This window comes from Stegostoma tigrinum, chromosome 28 (genome assembly GCF_030684315.1).
Source record: "Stegostoma tigrinum isolate sSteTig4 chromosome 28, sSteTig4.hap1, whole genome shotgun sequence".
In the NCBI taxonomy this organism is placed as follows: domain Eukaryota; kingdom Metazoa; phylum Chordata; class Chondrichthyes; order Orectolobiformes; family Stegostomatidae; genus Stegostoma; species Stegostoma tigrinum.
The window spans coordinates 14,488,940-14,504,036 of NC_081381.1; the positions used below are offsets into that span (position 1 = coordinate 14,488,940).

The 15,097-nt window shown below is 46.0% G+C and overlaps 1 protein-coding gene across 11 annotated transcripts in view; it reads right to left on the minus strand.

Moving 5' to 3' along the window:
- The window catches only part of pik3cd (phosphatidylinositol-4,5-bisphosphate 3-kinase, catalytic subunit delta), a 216,924-nt gene that overhangs the window by 12,959 nt on the left and 188,868 nt on the right, over positions 1–15,097 (minus strand). For all 11 annotated transcript variants that reach the window (XM_048561566.2, XM_048561564.2, XM_048561562.2 and 8 more), the window contains 7 exons: positions 11,987–12,108; positions 11,660–11,803; positions 11,448–11,547; positions 11,058–11,236; positions 9,811–9,920; positions 5,165–5,243; positions 2,351–2,518 (listed from right to left, as the gene is read on the minus strand). In XM_048561566.2, coding sequence (XP_048417523.1) covers positions 2,351–2,518; positions 5,165–5,243; positions 9,811–9,920; positions 11,058–11,236; positions 11,448–11,547; positions 11,660–11,803; positions 11,987–12,108 — 902 coding nt within the window. The remainder of the gene's footprint in view (positions 1–2,350; positions 2,519–5,164; positions 5,244–9,810; positions 9,921–11,057; positions 11,237–11,447; positions 11,548–11,659; positions 11,804–11,986; positions 12,109–15,097) is intronic.

Genomic DNA, 15,097 nt, shown 5'->3' on the forward strand with positions numbered 1-15,097 from the left:
TAAACCACAGAGCAGAAAATATCAATCAGCAACATTTGGAAATTTATTACCAACTGTTTCAGTGGAAAACAGCAGCACAGTCAGGGCCCACACTGCACACAGTGAGGGCTGTGCCATCTGATATTAAACCCAAGTAGGTATGCTCACTGTTTGCGTCATACCCAAGAAGCACATTCAAACAGAGAGAAAGGTCAGCCAACTGTCATGGGATAGCGGCCTCAGAAATGCCTCCCCTGTACTTCAGAGAGATTACGCTGAGTGCTTTGAAAAGCAAACTGATAAAGCCCTCCTGCAATTTATCAGGAGTAAACTTTCAAGAATTCTAAATATTCCAAACAGTCAGAGAAACAATCTAAGCATTGTTACAGCTGGGTGCTCAGCTACACCAAAAAAAACTCTGAAACGCAAGTTAAAATCAGCCTGACAGCTGTGCTCACCCTTTTTCCAAATGACGAGTGCTTCATTAACATTAAACTGTGTGTCTTTGAGAGGTATTTCTTGAATTAAAGCATCTTGAATAGTCACTTAGTGTTGGCCCTGTTCCAGTCTCCTCCATAAAGTCTATACTGTGCTAAGACAAACTTGTATTTATATAGTGCTATTAAAATCATTAAACATCCCCCAGTGCTAGAGAGGAATTATAAAACAAAAATTGAAACTGGGTCACTTAAGGGGATGTGCAGTCAGATGTCTGAAAGCTCAGTTAAACAGGTAGGCCTTAAGGAGCTTCTTAAATCAGCAAAATGAGGCAGGGAGGCAGAGGTGGAGGCAATGTGATTGAGGTCTCAAAAGGTGGAATAATTAAAATCTGAGACGGACTAAAGACTAGAGTTGGGGGGACTGTATATACCTCAGAGGGTTGTATTGGCTGGAAGAGGTGACAGAGGTAGGGTGGAGCAGGAGGAGGTTACAGAGATAGCGTAGGGCACAGGGGCAGCAGGAGGTTACAGAGATATGGAGGGGTGTAGGGGCTGGAAGGGGTTACAGAGATAGGGAGGGGTTTAGGGTCTGGAGGGGGTTACAGGCACAGGGAGGGGTGTAGGGGCTGAAGGAAGTTACAGAATAGGGAGGGGTGTAGGGGCTGGAGGGGGTTACAGAGATAGGGAGCAGGCATAAGGGCTGAAGGAGGTTACAGAGATAGGGTGGTGTGTTGGGGCTGAAGGAGATTACAGAGATCGGGAGGGGTGTAAGGGCTGAAGGAGGTTACAGAGATAGGGAGGGGGTGCAGGGGCTGAAGGAGATTACAGAGATCGGGAGGAGTGTAAGGGCTGAAGGAGATTAGAGATCGGGAGGGGTGTAAGGGCTGAAGGAGGTTACAGAGATCAGGAGGGGGTGTAGGGGCTGAAGGAGATTACAGAGATCGGGAGGGGTGTAAGGGCTGAAGGAGGTTACAGAGATCAGGAGGGGTGCAAGGGCTGAAGGAGATTACAGAGATCAGGAGGGGGTGTAAGGGCTGAAGGAGATTACAGAGATCGGGAGGGGTGTAAGGGCTGAAGGAGATTACAGAGATCGGGAGGGGGTGTAAGGGCTGAAGGAGATTACAGAGATTGGGAGGGGTGTAGGGGCTACAGGAGATTACAGAGATCGGGAGGGGTGTAAGGGCTGAAGGAGATTAGAGATAGGGAGGGGTGTAAGGGCTGAAGGAGATTACAGAGATCGGGAGGGGGTGTAAGGGCTGAAGGAGATTACAGAGATAGGGAGGGGTGTAGGGGCTACAGGAGATTACAGAGATCGGGAGGGGTGTAAGGGCTGAAGGAGATTACAGAGATAGGGAGGGGTGTAAGGGCTGAAGGAGATTACAGAGATAGGGAGGGGGTGCAGGGGCTGAAGGAGATTACAGAGATCGGGAGGGGTGTAAGGGCTGAAGGAGATTACAGAGATAGGGAGGGGGTGCAGGGGCTGAAGGAGATTACAGAGATCGGGAGGGGTGTAAGGGCTGAAGGAGATTACAGAGATAGGGAGGGGTGTAAGGGCTGAAGGAGATTACGGAGATAGGGAGGAGTCAGGAGATGGAGGATTGGAAAAGACGGTTGGGAATTCTAATATCCTGGTGTTGCCAGTTGGGACCCAATTGGTAACAGAGGGGTGATGAGTGAATGGACTTGCTGTGAGTATAAGACGTGGACAGTGAAGTTTCAGATGACCACAAGTTTACCAAGGGAAAAAAACGAATAAAAACCAGTGAAATCTGCAAAAGGAGGTTGATGTCTCAGGCAACATGTACCATTCAGAGCTGGGAGTGTTTGCTTATCACGCTTCACCCTTTCAGACACTGACTGACTCTGGAGCGTATTTATGGCTTCTTCAATTCAGCCTGAAGATTCCTACAAGATTTCCCTACATTACTTACCCAGGGTTCTTCGACTTTAACCAGTTGAGCAGAGCATCCTTGTTAAAAGCTGCAGTAGCTGCCATGTTGCTTTTATTGAGCTGGATATTCGCGATTGTTTCTGCATGTGAGACCACCTCGATCAGCCCAGTCTTGTCTCCAGTGGAAAGGCAGGCATAAGGAATCATTCTTAATGGAAAACATTGTACAAACTGTGTGAACATTGCTGCAAGCCCTACTTTCAATAACAAGGTAACATTCCACTTGCAAAGCTTCAATGACAAAAAAATATACATTCCCATTGCAAATAGTTTGTTTTGACGGAGTGCTTTTAATGCTTAACAATATCGAATACAATTTGGCATTAAGGTGCATAAGGCAATAATGGGCTAAACGGCCTGAATTCTGGGTGCTAACAAGAAAGACAAAGGTTCAGGAAGGGAATTGAAGAGCAAAGGGGGCCTCAGCAGCTGAAACCATAACTCTGAATTGCAGACAAATCAATATCAGGGAGGTGCAAGAACCCAGTATTGGAGGGGTGTGAGGATTGCAGAGGGTTGTCGGGCTGGAGGTGGTTGCAGTGTCAGCAAGGATGAGAATGTTAAAATTGAGAAGCATCTCAAACATGAGCCAGTGTAGATCGGGGAGCACAGGACTGATCAGTAAATGGGCTTGGGTGCGAGTTACAATATGGAGAGCACAGCTTTGACAGAGCTTGGGTTGGTGGAGTTTGGAAGTTTCGGGCCTGGACTGCAGAGTGTTGGAATACTCACGTCTGGAGGTAACAGAGACATGAATGAGTGTTTCAACAGGTAAGCTAAGGCAGGGATGGAGTTGGATGATTGTCTATTCATGGAAGTGGGGGAGGTAGGTGAAGCTGAGCTCTAAATGATAGTGTCAGTAGGCAGAAGGCAGCACATCAAATAAAGAAGCAAATGCAATAGTTTCTAACAATTTTGTACTATATAGTTCTAACAGTTTCCTGCCTATGAATCGGTAGGTTTTGCATGTCGACATCTGTTACCTTGAGAATTTAAGGGTTAGTTTGAGAATTTTATGGTAAGTGATATTATGCTTCAGATTTTCCAATAACAGGGTGTTTTGAAGTGTTTTAAACATACTGCAAATAACACCTTTGAGGCTGCTCAGACACATTCTTTAAACAAAGGCTGTTTCACAATGATATGTGTTCTGAGACACTTCTTTACTCCCACACATTACTTCATGCGTGGAGAAAGTTCTGCCTTATTAACCAGTGATCCTGCAATGAGTTCTCTTGTAAAATGAAGATTTGTGCAATTGTTTTTATGAACTCTCTCACCACAGTCTCCAAATTCTCACCAGGTCAAGATATTTACAGCTATAAAGATAAGTAAGGTGAATATTCCCATGAGAATGATGTCTTTAAACAACAAGGTTCATGTTCAAATGATGAACACCCAAGAATGTTTGACCATGTATTAGAGGTTTCGATTTAAAGAATTATCAAAAATCCACTAATTTAAAAGTGGTTTTATATATAATTAATGTTGTAATGCAATTAGAGTCATAGAGATGTACAACACAAAAACAGGCCCCTCCAATCCAACTCATCCACTCGGACCAGATATCCCAAATTAATCTAGTCTCATTTGCCAGCATTTGGCCCATATCCCTCTCACCCGTTCCTAATCATGTGCCCATCCTGATGGCTTTTAAATGTTATTGTTGTACCAACCTCCACGACTTCCTCTGGCAGCTCAATCCATATACACACCACCCTCTGCTTGAAAAAAAGTTGGCTCTTAGGTCCCTTTTAAATCTTTCCCTTCTTGCCTTAAACCTATGCTCCTCTAGCTCTTCACTCCCCTATCCCGGCGAAATTGTAAAATACATATCGCAAATTAATTATACAGAGCGACTCTTAAACCACCGTATTTTTTATTCTGACATTTCTGATTTCTTGTTATCAAGTTATTGTCAGTTTGGTTCCTTTTGCCTCTGTGGAACACCTCTTCTCTGCCTTAAAAAGTGCTATATTAATGCAAGACATTGTTAATGGTTTGCCGAGAGATCAGTTTGTATCGTGGGTACATTTGTGGACTTATCATTTATTTTCAACAGAAGCTGCTCTGCATTTATTGCTCTCATCATAATGTTGTACCATTTGAAGTGTTTAAAGATGTTGAGATAGTGGTATTTAAATACAGCCAGGAATGTAGACACATTTTGTCACATGTGGATGTGAGATGGAATGAAACTGACTATCTCACCTCAATCAAGGGAGGGAAAAAAGACTTCAAGCTCCACTATGACAAACACTGCAAAGTACAAATTTCTTTAAATTCTGTAAATACCCGCACTTAGAATAAAAATCTTTGCTTTCTTGATCACGTCAGTGTTTTTCACATTTTACTTCCAGTGTCAGAGTCAGATCACTTGAACTTTTAAAGAGTTGTATCAGTTTGTAACAAGATCTTTCTACGGAAATGTGTCACTCATATTTTTAAGATTAATTTGTTTATTGGATGTAGACATTGTTGGCAAGACCAGAACTGAGAAGGAGTCACTGGACCTGACTTCATTAACTCTGCTTTCTTCTCACAGATGCTGCCAGACCTGTTGAGTTTCTCCAGCAATTTCTGTTTGAATTTCCTTGATTGTTTTGGTGGGATTTGAATTCAAATCTCTGGATTGTTAGGTCCAGTCAAATAACCACAACACTATCACTTTCTTCAACCAGGTCATGTTCGCTTGATTCTATAATCCTGCTTCCAAATGTGATCAATTTGGGAATTGTCTATATCATGTGCAATTTGAAGAGAATACGAGCGTTGGTTTGAAATGTTTTCTTACCTATAATCCAGGCCCTGCTTTTTCCACAGAACATCCATGAGCTGAATCATCTGAATAGTCAGCATGTCCTGCCGTAGATCTATGGTTAAGAAAACGGGTTCAAATAAATTATTTTCTTTCACAAAAATGATGGACACCAGGAATTTCCATCAAGGTATAGCAGTGGGTGATCGATGAAAATAAATTCTCCTGTTTCTCTGCTAACCTGTCCTATCCCTTGAAACTGACATTCTCCGCAGATGGAAAGATCAGTAAAGCTGTTGAATGAGACATACTGATCTGACTTGTATACCTCAAACTGAAACTCCATAATGACCAGTCTGTTCATTTCCAAGTATCACTGGTTGTTTTTACTGGCTTTCATGTCTGTGGACTGCAGCTATCTGTAAATGGGCAAGGTTACTGAATTTAAAACAAGCTAGAGACATCCATTTGCAATTCTAACGCACAAATCCACTGTTTTGTGCCTGCACCATCATACAATCAAATCAAGACTTGCACCAATTATGGCTGCGACTCTGCTCTCCTATCTTCCCTCTGACTCCCTTAACAACCAAAATTATAACCAAGTCTTAAAAAATATTAACCGACACAACCTCCACTGCTCTCTGCAGACAGAATTCCACAGGCTGCAAGGCAACAGTCAGAGGACACCTTTAAATTTCTTTTTAAAACAGCTGTACGATCGCAGCCACTTGTACCAGTTCAAACATCCTAGTTGATTTTTAGCTGTAACAGTGACAAGATGTGAGTGTAGCAGAAAGGTTGCAAGCTGCAGTAAATGATTCCTAATGGACTTTCTCTGGAATCTCTGTGGATGTTGTTCCCTTCTGCCTGAAAGAATCTGTCAGTTTACCTTTTTGCTTAGGTGGGGGTTTATGGGATGTTACTGTATAGGAACAGTTAGGGTTAAGTCACTGTATTGAGTATTTGAAGATAATAAAATGTGAGGCTGGATGAACACAGCAGGCCAAGCAGCATCTCAGGAGCACAAAAGCTGACGTTTCGGGCCTAGACCCTTCATCAGAGAGGGGGATGGGGGGAGGGAACTGGAATAAATAGGGAGAGAGGGGGAGGCGGACCGAAGATGGAGAGTAAAGAAGATAGGTGGAGAGGGTGTAGGTGGGGAGGTAGGGAGGGGATAGGTCAGTCCAGGGAAGACGGACAGGTCAAGGAGGTGGGATGAGGTTAGTAGGTAGCTGGGGGTGCGGCTTGGGGTGGGAGGAAGGGATGGGTGAGAGGAAGAACCGGTTAGGGAGGCAGAGACAGGCTGGACTGGTTTTGGGATGCAGTGGGTGGGGGGGAAGAGCTGGGCTGGTTGTGTGGTGCAGTGGGGGGAGGGGATGCACTGGGCTGGTTTTGGGATGCAGTAGGGGAAGGGGAGATTTTGAAACTGGTGAAGTCCACATTGATACCATATGGCTGCAGGGTTCCCAGGCGGAATATGAGTTGCTGTTCCTGCAACCTTCGGGTGGCATCATTGTGGCAGTGCAGGAGGCCCATGATGGACATGTCATCAAGAGAATGGGAGGGGGAGTGGAAATGGTTTGCGACTGGGAGGTGCAGTTGTTTGTTGCGAACTGAGCGGAGGTGTTCTGCAAAGCGGTCCCCAAGCCTCCGCTTGGTTTCCCCAATGTAGAGGAAGCCGCACCGGGTACAGTGGATGCAGTATACCACATTGGCAGATGTGCAGGTGAACCTCTGCTTGATGTGGAATGTCATCTTGGGGCCTGGGATGGGGGTGAGGGAGGAGGTGTGGGGACAAGTGTAGCATTTCCTGCGGTTGCAGGGGAAGGTGCCGGGTGTGGTGGGGTTGGAGGGCAGTGTGGAGCGAACAAGGGAGTCACGGAGAGAGTGGTCTCTCCGGAAAGCAGACAGGGGAGGGGATGGAAAAATGTCTTGGGTGGTGGGGTCGGATTGTAAATGGCGGAAGTGTCGGAGGATAATGCGTTGTATCCAGAGGTTGGTAGGGTGGTGTGTGAGAACGAGGGGGATCCTCTTGGGGCGGTTGTGGCGGGGGCGGGGTGTGAGGGATGTGTCACGGGAAATGCGGGAGACGCGGTCAAGGGTGTTCTCGATCACCGTGGGGGGAAAGTTGCGGTCCTTAAAGAACTTGGACATCTGGGATGTGCGGGAGTGGAATGTCTTGTCGTGGGAGCAGATGCGGCGGAGGCGGAGGAATTGGGAATAGGGGATGGAATTTTTGCAGGAGGGTGGGTGGGAGGAGGTGTATTCTAGGTAGCTGTGGGAGTCGGTGGGCTTGAAATGGACATCAGTTACAAGCTGGTTGCCTGAGATGGAGACTGAGAGGTCCAGGAAGGTGAGGGATGTGCTGGAGATGGCCCAGGTGAACTGAAGGTTGGGGTGGAAGGTGTTGGTGAAGTGGATGAACTGTTCGAGCTCCTCTGGGGAGCAAGAGGCGGCGCCGATACAGTCATCAATGTACCGGAGGAAGAGGTGGGGTTTGGGGCCTGTGTAGGTGCGGAAGAGGGACTGTTCCACGTAACCTACAAAGAGGCAGGCATAGCTGGGGCCCATGCGGGTGCCCATGGCCACCCCCTTAGTCTGTAGGAAGTGGGACACAATGATGCCACCCGAAGGTTGCAGGAACAGCAACTCATATTCCGCCTGGGAACCCTGCAGCCATATGGTATCAATGTGGACTTCACCAGTTTCAAAATCTCCCCTTCCCCTACTGCATCCCAAAACCAGCCCAGTGCATCCCCTCCCCCCACTGCACCACACAACCAGCCCAGCTCTTCCCCCCCACCCACTGCATCCCAAAACCAGTCCAGCCTGTCTCTGCCTCCCTAACCGGTTCTTCCTCTCACCCATCCCTTCCTCCCACCCCAAGCCGCACCCCCAGCTACCTACTAACCTCATCCCACCTCCTTGACCTGTCCGTCTTCCCTGGACTGACCTATCCCCTCCCTACCTCCCCACCTACACTCTCTCCACCTCTCTTCTTTACTCTCCATCTTCGGTCCGCCTCCCCCTCTCTCCCTATTTATTCCAGTTCCCTCTCCCCATCCCCCTCTCTGATGAAGGGTCTAGGCCCGAAACGTCAGCTTTTGTGCTCCTGAGATGCTGCTTGGCCTGCTGTGTTCATCCAGCCTCACATTTTATTATCTTGGAATCTCCAGCATCTGCAGTTCCCATTATCACTGATAGTATTGAGTATTTGGTTGAGTTTTCTGATAGTTTAAGCTTTTCTAAATTCTGATTTATTTTACTTGTGTTTTAACTATAGTGTTTAAATAAATTGTGTTTTGCTTACAGCTGAGTGGTTTGGCACACCTGGAACACCCACTTCACGTCTATCTTTAAAATAAAAAAAAGTTAGGGTCAAGGCTACTTTCTTAAAATATTTTGATGGGGTCTGGCCTGGTCCATAACAATCTCAATGATCTCAGCTCAAGGGGCCATAACTTCCTCCTGCTTTCTTCTTCACTTAACCCTGTGGCAGTGCGACAAGTGACTCACACAGACTGGCATCACAAGGGAAAACTGAACCAACCAGAAACTTTGCTACCCAGAGCATTTCATCCTAGACGCCACCTCCGGCAGACTGAAAGTGTAACCCCTGGTTCTTCTTGATTTTAATTTCTTTTTAACTTGTCGATGCTTATGGAATTAATATCCAGATTTTTAGACGCATTGTGCACTCACAGGTGCCATGTGGGGTCTGGTACACTGTGTAAACAACTTGGTTTCAATCACAGAATCCCAACAGGCCATTCGGCCCATGCAAGTCCACATCAATTCTCCAAAATGCATCCCATCCAGACTCACCCTCCCTACCCTATCCTATCCCTGCATTTCCCATGCTTGATCCACCTAACCTGCACATCTTGGGGCTGTGCGAGGAAACCCAAAGAGACAGGGTGAAAGAACACACCAAGTCCACACAAACAGTTGCCAAAGGCTGGAAGTGACCCTGGGTCCCTGGCACCATGAGGCAGCAGTGCTAACCACTGGAACACCCTCACATGTGAGCATAAACACACACAGCTTCTCCAGTGCTCCCAACAGAGAGGGCAGTTTAAGAGAACTTGGGACCTTGTAGCTTCTATTAATGAAAACCAGAATGAGAACTGGGTCGTTCTGAGGAAGGGGGACCGGACCCGAAACATTCACACTGTTTTCTCCTTCACAGTTACTGTCTGACCTGCTGAGCTTTTCCAGCAACTTTGTTCTCCTACCTTCTATTAATGCTTTGATTTGATTTGGGGTTGGTTTAGCTCAGTTGACTCGGTTTGCAAAAGCAAAGTGACGTTGACAGCATGAGTTCAATCCCCGCACCAGCTGAGGTGACCATGAAGGATTACCGCTTCTCAACTCCTCCCCTTGCCTGACCCATAGTGGCTCTCAGGTTGAATGAGAGAGCAGCCCCCTGGTCTGGTGAGCTGACCTAATGGCCTGATTTCTCAGGTTAATAAATGCAGGCACAGGTTTTCCTGTACTCCTGCCTGACAGCTGTGTGGACAGGCAGTTGTAATTTTATCTCTGAGCCACACAGCCGTAGAGCAGAATGCTAGGATTGTGGAATAAACCCACCTTTAGTAAAACAGTAGGCTATAACCACAATAATGAATTCCACAACTGTGAAACATGAATAAAACTAAAGCGTGCACAGATTTTCGTACCGTCTCCATTCTTGAAAATAATGCCCATGGGATTCCCATCATATCGCTGATTTCTGTGAACAATCCACAGGGGTTTCATTTTGGAATCCATGAACTTGCACTTCTCCACCCTGAAACGGCCAAGAGAAGAAAGTGTCCTGATTTAGCTGATGTGCGTTAGCGACATGAGAAATGTGTCCAATAAACTTCGCAACACTGTTTCAAAAGTAAACCACAAAACTTAGGGGCCAGACCCGAAACGTCCGCTTTCCTGCTCCTCTGATGCTGCTTGGCCTGCTGTGTTCATCCAGCTCCACACCTCGTTATCTCAGAAAATTTACTGTCTGGCCTCGAGACATCTTCCCAAATTAAACCTTTTCTCTGTTGAGTTGGTTACTAACCCTGTCACTGCCCAGGGTCCTTTCAACTCTGCTTCCAGGACTAAAAGCTTACCTGGCGAGGTGATAGCCTAGTGGTATTAACACTGGGCTATTAATCCAGAAATCCCATAACATTCTAGAGTCCTGTGTTCGTATCCTGCCAGGGCAGATGGTGGAATCTGAATTCCATTAAAATCCAGAGTCTAACCATTGAGGGAGGAAACCCACCTGATTTTTCTGGCCCTTTAAGGAAGGAAATTGCTGTCCTAACCCAGTCACGTGACTCCAGACCAATTAGGACGGACAGTAAAAGCTGGCTGAGCCAATGACATCCACATCCAGTGAAACACGTTTTCGAAAAACAAGATTTCTTTTAGCTAAGGGGCCAAAGTTTATGGCACTACAGGAACCTAGCACAGTCCAACATATCTATTCCCCGGCCCAACCTCGATATTGGGTGTAGATGAATCGAATGCCCGTGTGGAAGCATGTTCTATGTTCTCACCTAGGCACCGTTTACTTGCTCTCTGGGCGAGCTTTGCTGGGTGAAAACTTGGAGAATTTTGCCATCTCAAACTCAAGAGCAAGACTGCAAAACTACCCTAACCTTGTGATCAATTACTTCAATACAGATCAATAATAAATCACAAGATTATTCCCAAATCTCAAAGGCTCACCAGTGGAAAATGTCAGGATATTGTTTAGCTGGTATGTAAAGTGCCAGCAATGTCTGATCCCGTGAACAAATCAAAATACATCATCCTGGGAATACTACACTGTCCATTATAAACCCTAGACTTTCCCACCGCCGCCCACTTTGTTCAAATTAGACCCGTATGTAGGACAGGCAGCTGTCTCTTGTCTAACTACCCAATGGTGCCCACATACCAGAGTTCTGTGAGGAGGATACTGGGGTTCAGGGGTGAGTAGAGGTTAGAAAGAGCTTCCTTGTAAGTGTCTTGTCGCATAAACAGATGCATGGCTTCTTTAGTTTTGGGTTTGGTTGTCTTCTGGGAGCTGGACTTTACAAAGTCATTCAGGGCCTTCATTTTCTTCAATGCTTCACACTGCAGGAGCAAACAGCAGAAGACTGATTCAGTAAGGAGCAGGAATATGATATAATACCCACTTCTGTTAAACCGCAGGAGTTTGGCGAGTAAGAATCGCAGACAAACAGTAAGCCACCCCTAACAGGAACAGCAAGCCCCATTCATACAGCGACTCGCACTCCAATGAAGAACAACATTGGCTGCTGCTCACCTCCACGTCCTGACTCACCTGTTTCAGCAAAGACTTCATGTGGTAGTTTGTCCCTCGGCAATATGACTCCAGAATTAATCCAAACCGCAGTGATACTGCTGGGAAATGCATTTCCGACCTGAAGCAAAGCCAAAATAGGATTCACCATCAGACTGATTGGTATAGTTTAAAAACAGATTCCTCACTGCCGTAATTGCTATGGCTTTAGGACATAACACTGGGTTCCTTACCTGAGATGCCAGAACAGGAAGTGTCCAATCTTTTTATTGCTCAAAGCTCTGTCCAGTAGGAACTTGGTTAGTTCAGAATCCAGGTAGGGCTCATACTTCAGCACTTGCACCAACTGCAGGAGATACTGCAATAGCTCTTCTTCACTGTGGGGCAACAGCAAATATATCAAATCTAGTTTCAAACCATCAGAGATCATCACAGTTACACATTCTCCCAACACTGATTCTTGAAAAGAAAACGGACCAGAAAATTGTCTTGGAGCTTATGGAGTTCGATTTCTAGATGCACAGAGGTTGACATCACTGTATTTCTCAAGTGCTACTTACCTCAGCTTTTTTAAGCAGTTTATTGCCAGTGAGCGGACATAGCGACTGGGGAAGCTATAGTCCAGAAGTTCCAGGGCGTTTAGTGTGGGCAGTTCTTTCCATGACTGCAGGAGATAGATCATCTGGAAACAGAAGGCCAAATCCAGCTTTAATTCCGTTCCTTTCAACACATGGACAACATTGTGCTGCATCAAATCACTGACCAATCACTCCAATAACCTGCAGCAGTTCCAATAAACAATCCTCAAACCATCCAACAGAGTGGGGACTGTGATGCACATTGAGCTGTGCCAATCATCTGCATTTCTAACAGCTACTAATCGCCTCCTGCGCTATGGGGGAATGAGTAAATGCACTTTGTACACAACAGCAGTTCCTGTGAGACAATCTAATGTTCAACTACACAGTGGGAACAAGTGTCAGTCGTCAAATGGTGAGGGCTGACCCACAAACAACAGGCAAAGGGTTAATTGTTTCTGACTCGAGCTTTGTTGAGAGACGGACAGAGTGAGAGAGAGGTAGACAACAGGAAATGTAACTCTGGGCAGATATCCAACTGAGTGAAAGCTCATCCCATCCTGATTCAAAATACAGGTGAAACTAATTGCCGATGATGCTGTGTTGGGCACAGTTCCATTGTCTGGCCTCCATCAACAGTCACTAGAGATGTTAGGGTCAAGTATGCTTCAAAACTGCTGAGGTTATGTCTATCAGTTCAGCTGCCACAGCTTGTTCACTTTCATAAACAGAGACAGAACATCCAGAGAGACAGAGTGTGTAATGAGGGAAGAGACGGGACAGATATACACAAACGCATAGATACTGAGAGTAAGAATATTCCTAAACTCATCCATGTAAGTGTCATTGACTGGGCACCATTGCCCATCCCTAATTGCCCAGAAGGGAGGTAAGAGTGAACCACAATGCTGCGGGTCTGGAGTCACACGTCGGCCAGACAGGTAAGGATGGTAAGAACTTTAAAGTTAAGATCTTAAGAGTTTTCTAAAAGACATTAGTGAAGCAGATGGATTTTTACAACAATTGATGGCGTCATGATCATCAGGTTGCCCTTTTACACCAAATATATATTCAATTCAAACTCTCCTACTTTCCACGATGGGATTCAAACCCATGCCCCATGTGGGAGAGATCAACATACCTTTAACTGAGAGAATTGAGAAAAGGTAATAACTGTCATTATATCTCAGGCCGATTCTCAACTTGTTCCCTGCCACTATCACCCACTCCTCCACCCATTCCCTGCCCCTGCCTGCACCCGCACCCCTCCCGTCGCATCCCGAACACCTCCCCCCCCCCTCCCCCCACCACCATCACCACTACCTCCTGAGGCTTTACCTGGAACGTTTATCCTGCAGTTTTACCAACATGATAGGGCCCTTTTAGAAATTGTTTTTAACAATCAGACGTGACCTGAATGAACATTAATTTGCCCTTTATTTCACTTTGTAACCTTCGAAGGGCCACAGAAACTTCAAGACTTTAGCAGCACAGTTCCTCCTTACCAAATACTCTAAACAATCTGCGCAATACAGACTGGATGGCCAACCATTACATCCAGTGGTTCAAGTCCCACCTGCTCCAGAGGTATGTCAAAATATGTCCAAACAGGTTGATTAGAAATTCCTTAAATCAATTTTAACATTTGCCTGTCATTGACTGGATTATTAATGGCTGCTGATGATTTCAGGCCATTGGAATCAGATTCGGATCAATAACTACATCTGTCTAGGAGCTAGAACCAGGCAATTTTTTTCATTATTGATCACAGTACTGGGTCTGCACACCTTCAGCTTGATGGATAAATTCCCCGAGCTACTCAACTGCCCAGAAAGTTTGGAAACTAAGATTCAGCATTAAATTGAGATGCATTAAAGGTATTGCAGCTCTCAGATTAATTTCACTAAAAGTAAATTCAAGCAGAAACGTAGCAATATGTAAAAATGTAACTGTAAATATGTAAATTTTAAATGTCAATATGTAAAGCCTCCGGATCTTATTTAACCTCTGGATCTTAATTTTTTGAATAGATGACAGACTGAATTTTAACAGCAGTGAAAGAGTAATTGTTTACAGTGTGAATGTCGGAACATGGTATTATTCCCAACTGATAAAATATGGACAATTTAATCCTTCCCACTTCCCTGGTCCAGGGGTCAATCAGTAACAGTGGCCATGCATCATGGGGCCACTAAGTGTCAACTGTGGCCCAGTTCGTGAGCCATCACCTCTGAGTGAGAACATTCTGAGTGTAGGTCCCACTCCAGGAGCTAAGCCCAGGAATCGCGAGTGCCTGTGCTGCCTGGGTGCAACAGTGTTAGGCTCTGGGGTGAGATGTTAATCCGAGACACCGCCTGCTCTCTCTCTCGGACACAAAGGATCAAGGTGCATCTCTTTGCAGAGGAGCAGCCCTTGGCAATAATCGCCCCTCAGTCATCAACACGGAAAGCAGATTATCAGGCCATCATCACGTTCAGTTTGTGAGATCTCGCTGTACTCAGATCGGCTGCTTTACAACATCACAGCACGACGGGCACTATCCTTTACAAGTCATTCAGTGGCTTTGGGATCGCTAGAGCAGCACCTTCCCAACCTCTTCCTCATCGCTTGAATGTTACCACAACCTCTCAATGTGCAGTCAGGGTGTGGGGTGTGTGTAGAGTGTGCGGAATGTGTGGGCTGTGTGGGGTGTGTCTGCATAGGTGTGGGGGTGTGCGTGTCGGTGAATGATTGCGTGCGTGTGCATGTGTATATGTGTGTGTGAGAGCATGAGACAGAGAGTGTGTGTGTGATTGAGACAGAGAGAGTGTGTATGTGTGTGTAGACAGAGAGAGTGTGAGTGTGTGTGAGTCTGTGTGTGTCAGTGAATGTGTGACTGAGTCAGACAGTGTGTGTGTGTGAGAGTGTGTGTGGGAGTGTGTGTGAGAGAGTGTGTGAGAGAGAGTGTGTGAGAGAGAGTGGGCATGAGTGTGTGTGTGCATGTGTGTGTGAGAGTGTGTGTGAGTGGGCATAAGTGTGTGTGTGCATGAGTGTGTGTGTGTGAGAGAGTGTGTGGGCATGAATGTGTGTGTGTGTGTGTGAGTGTGTGTGAGA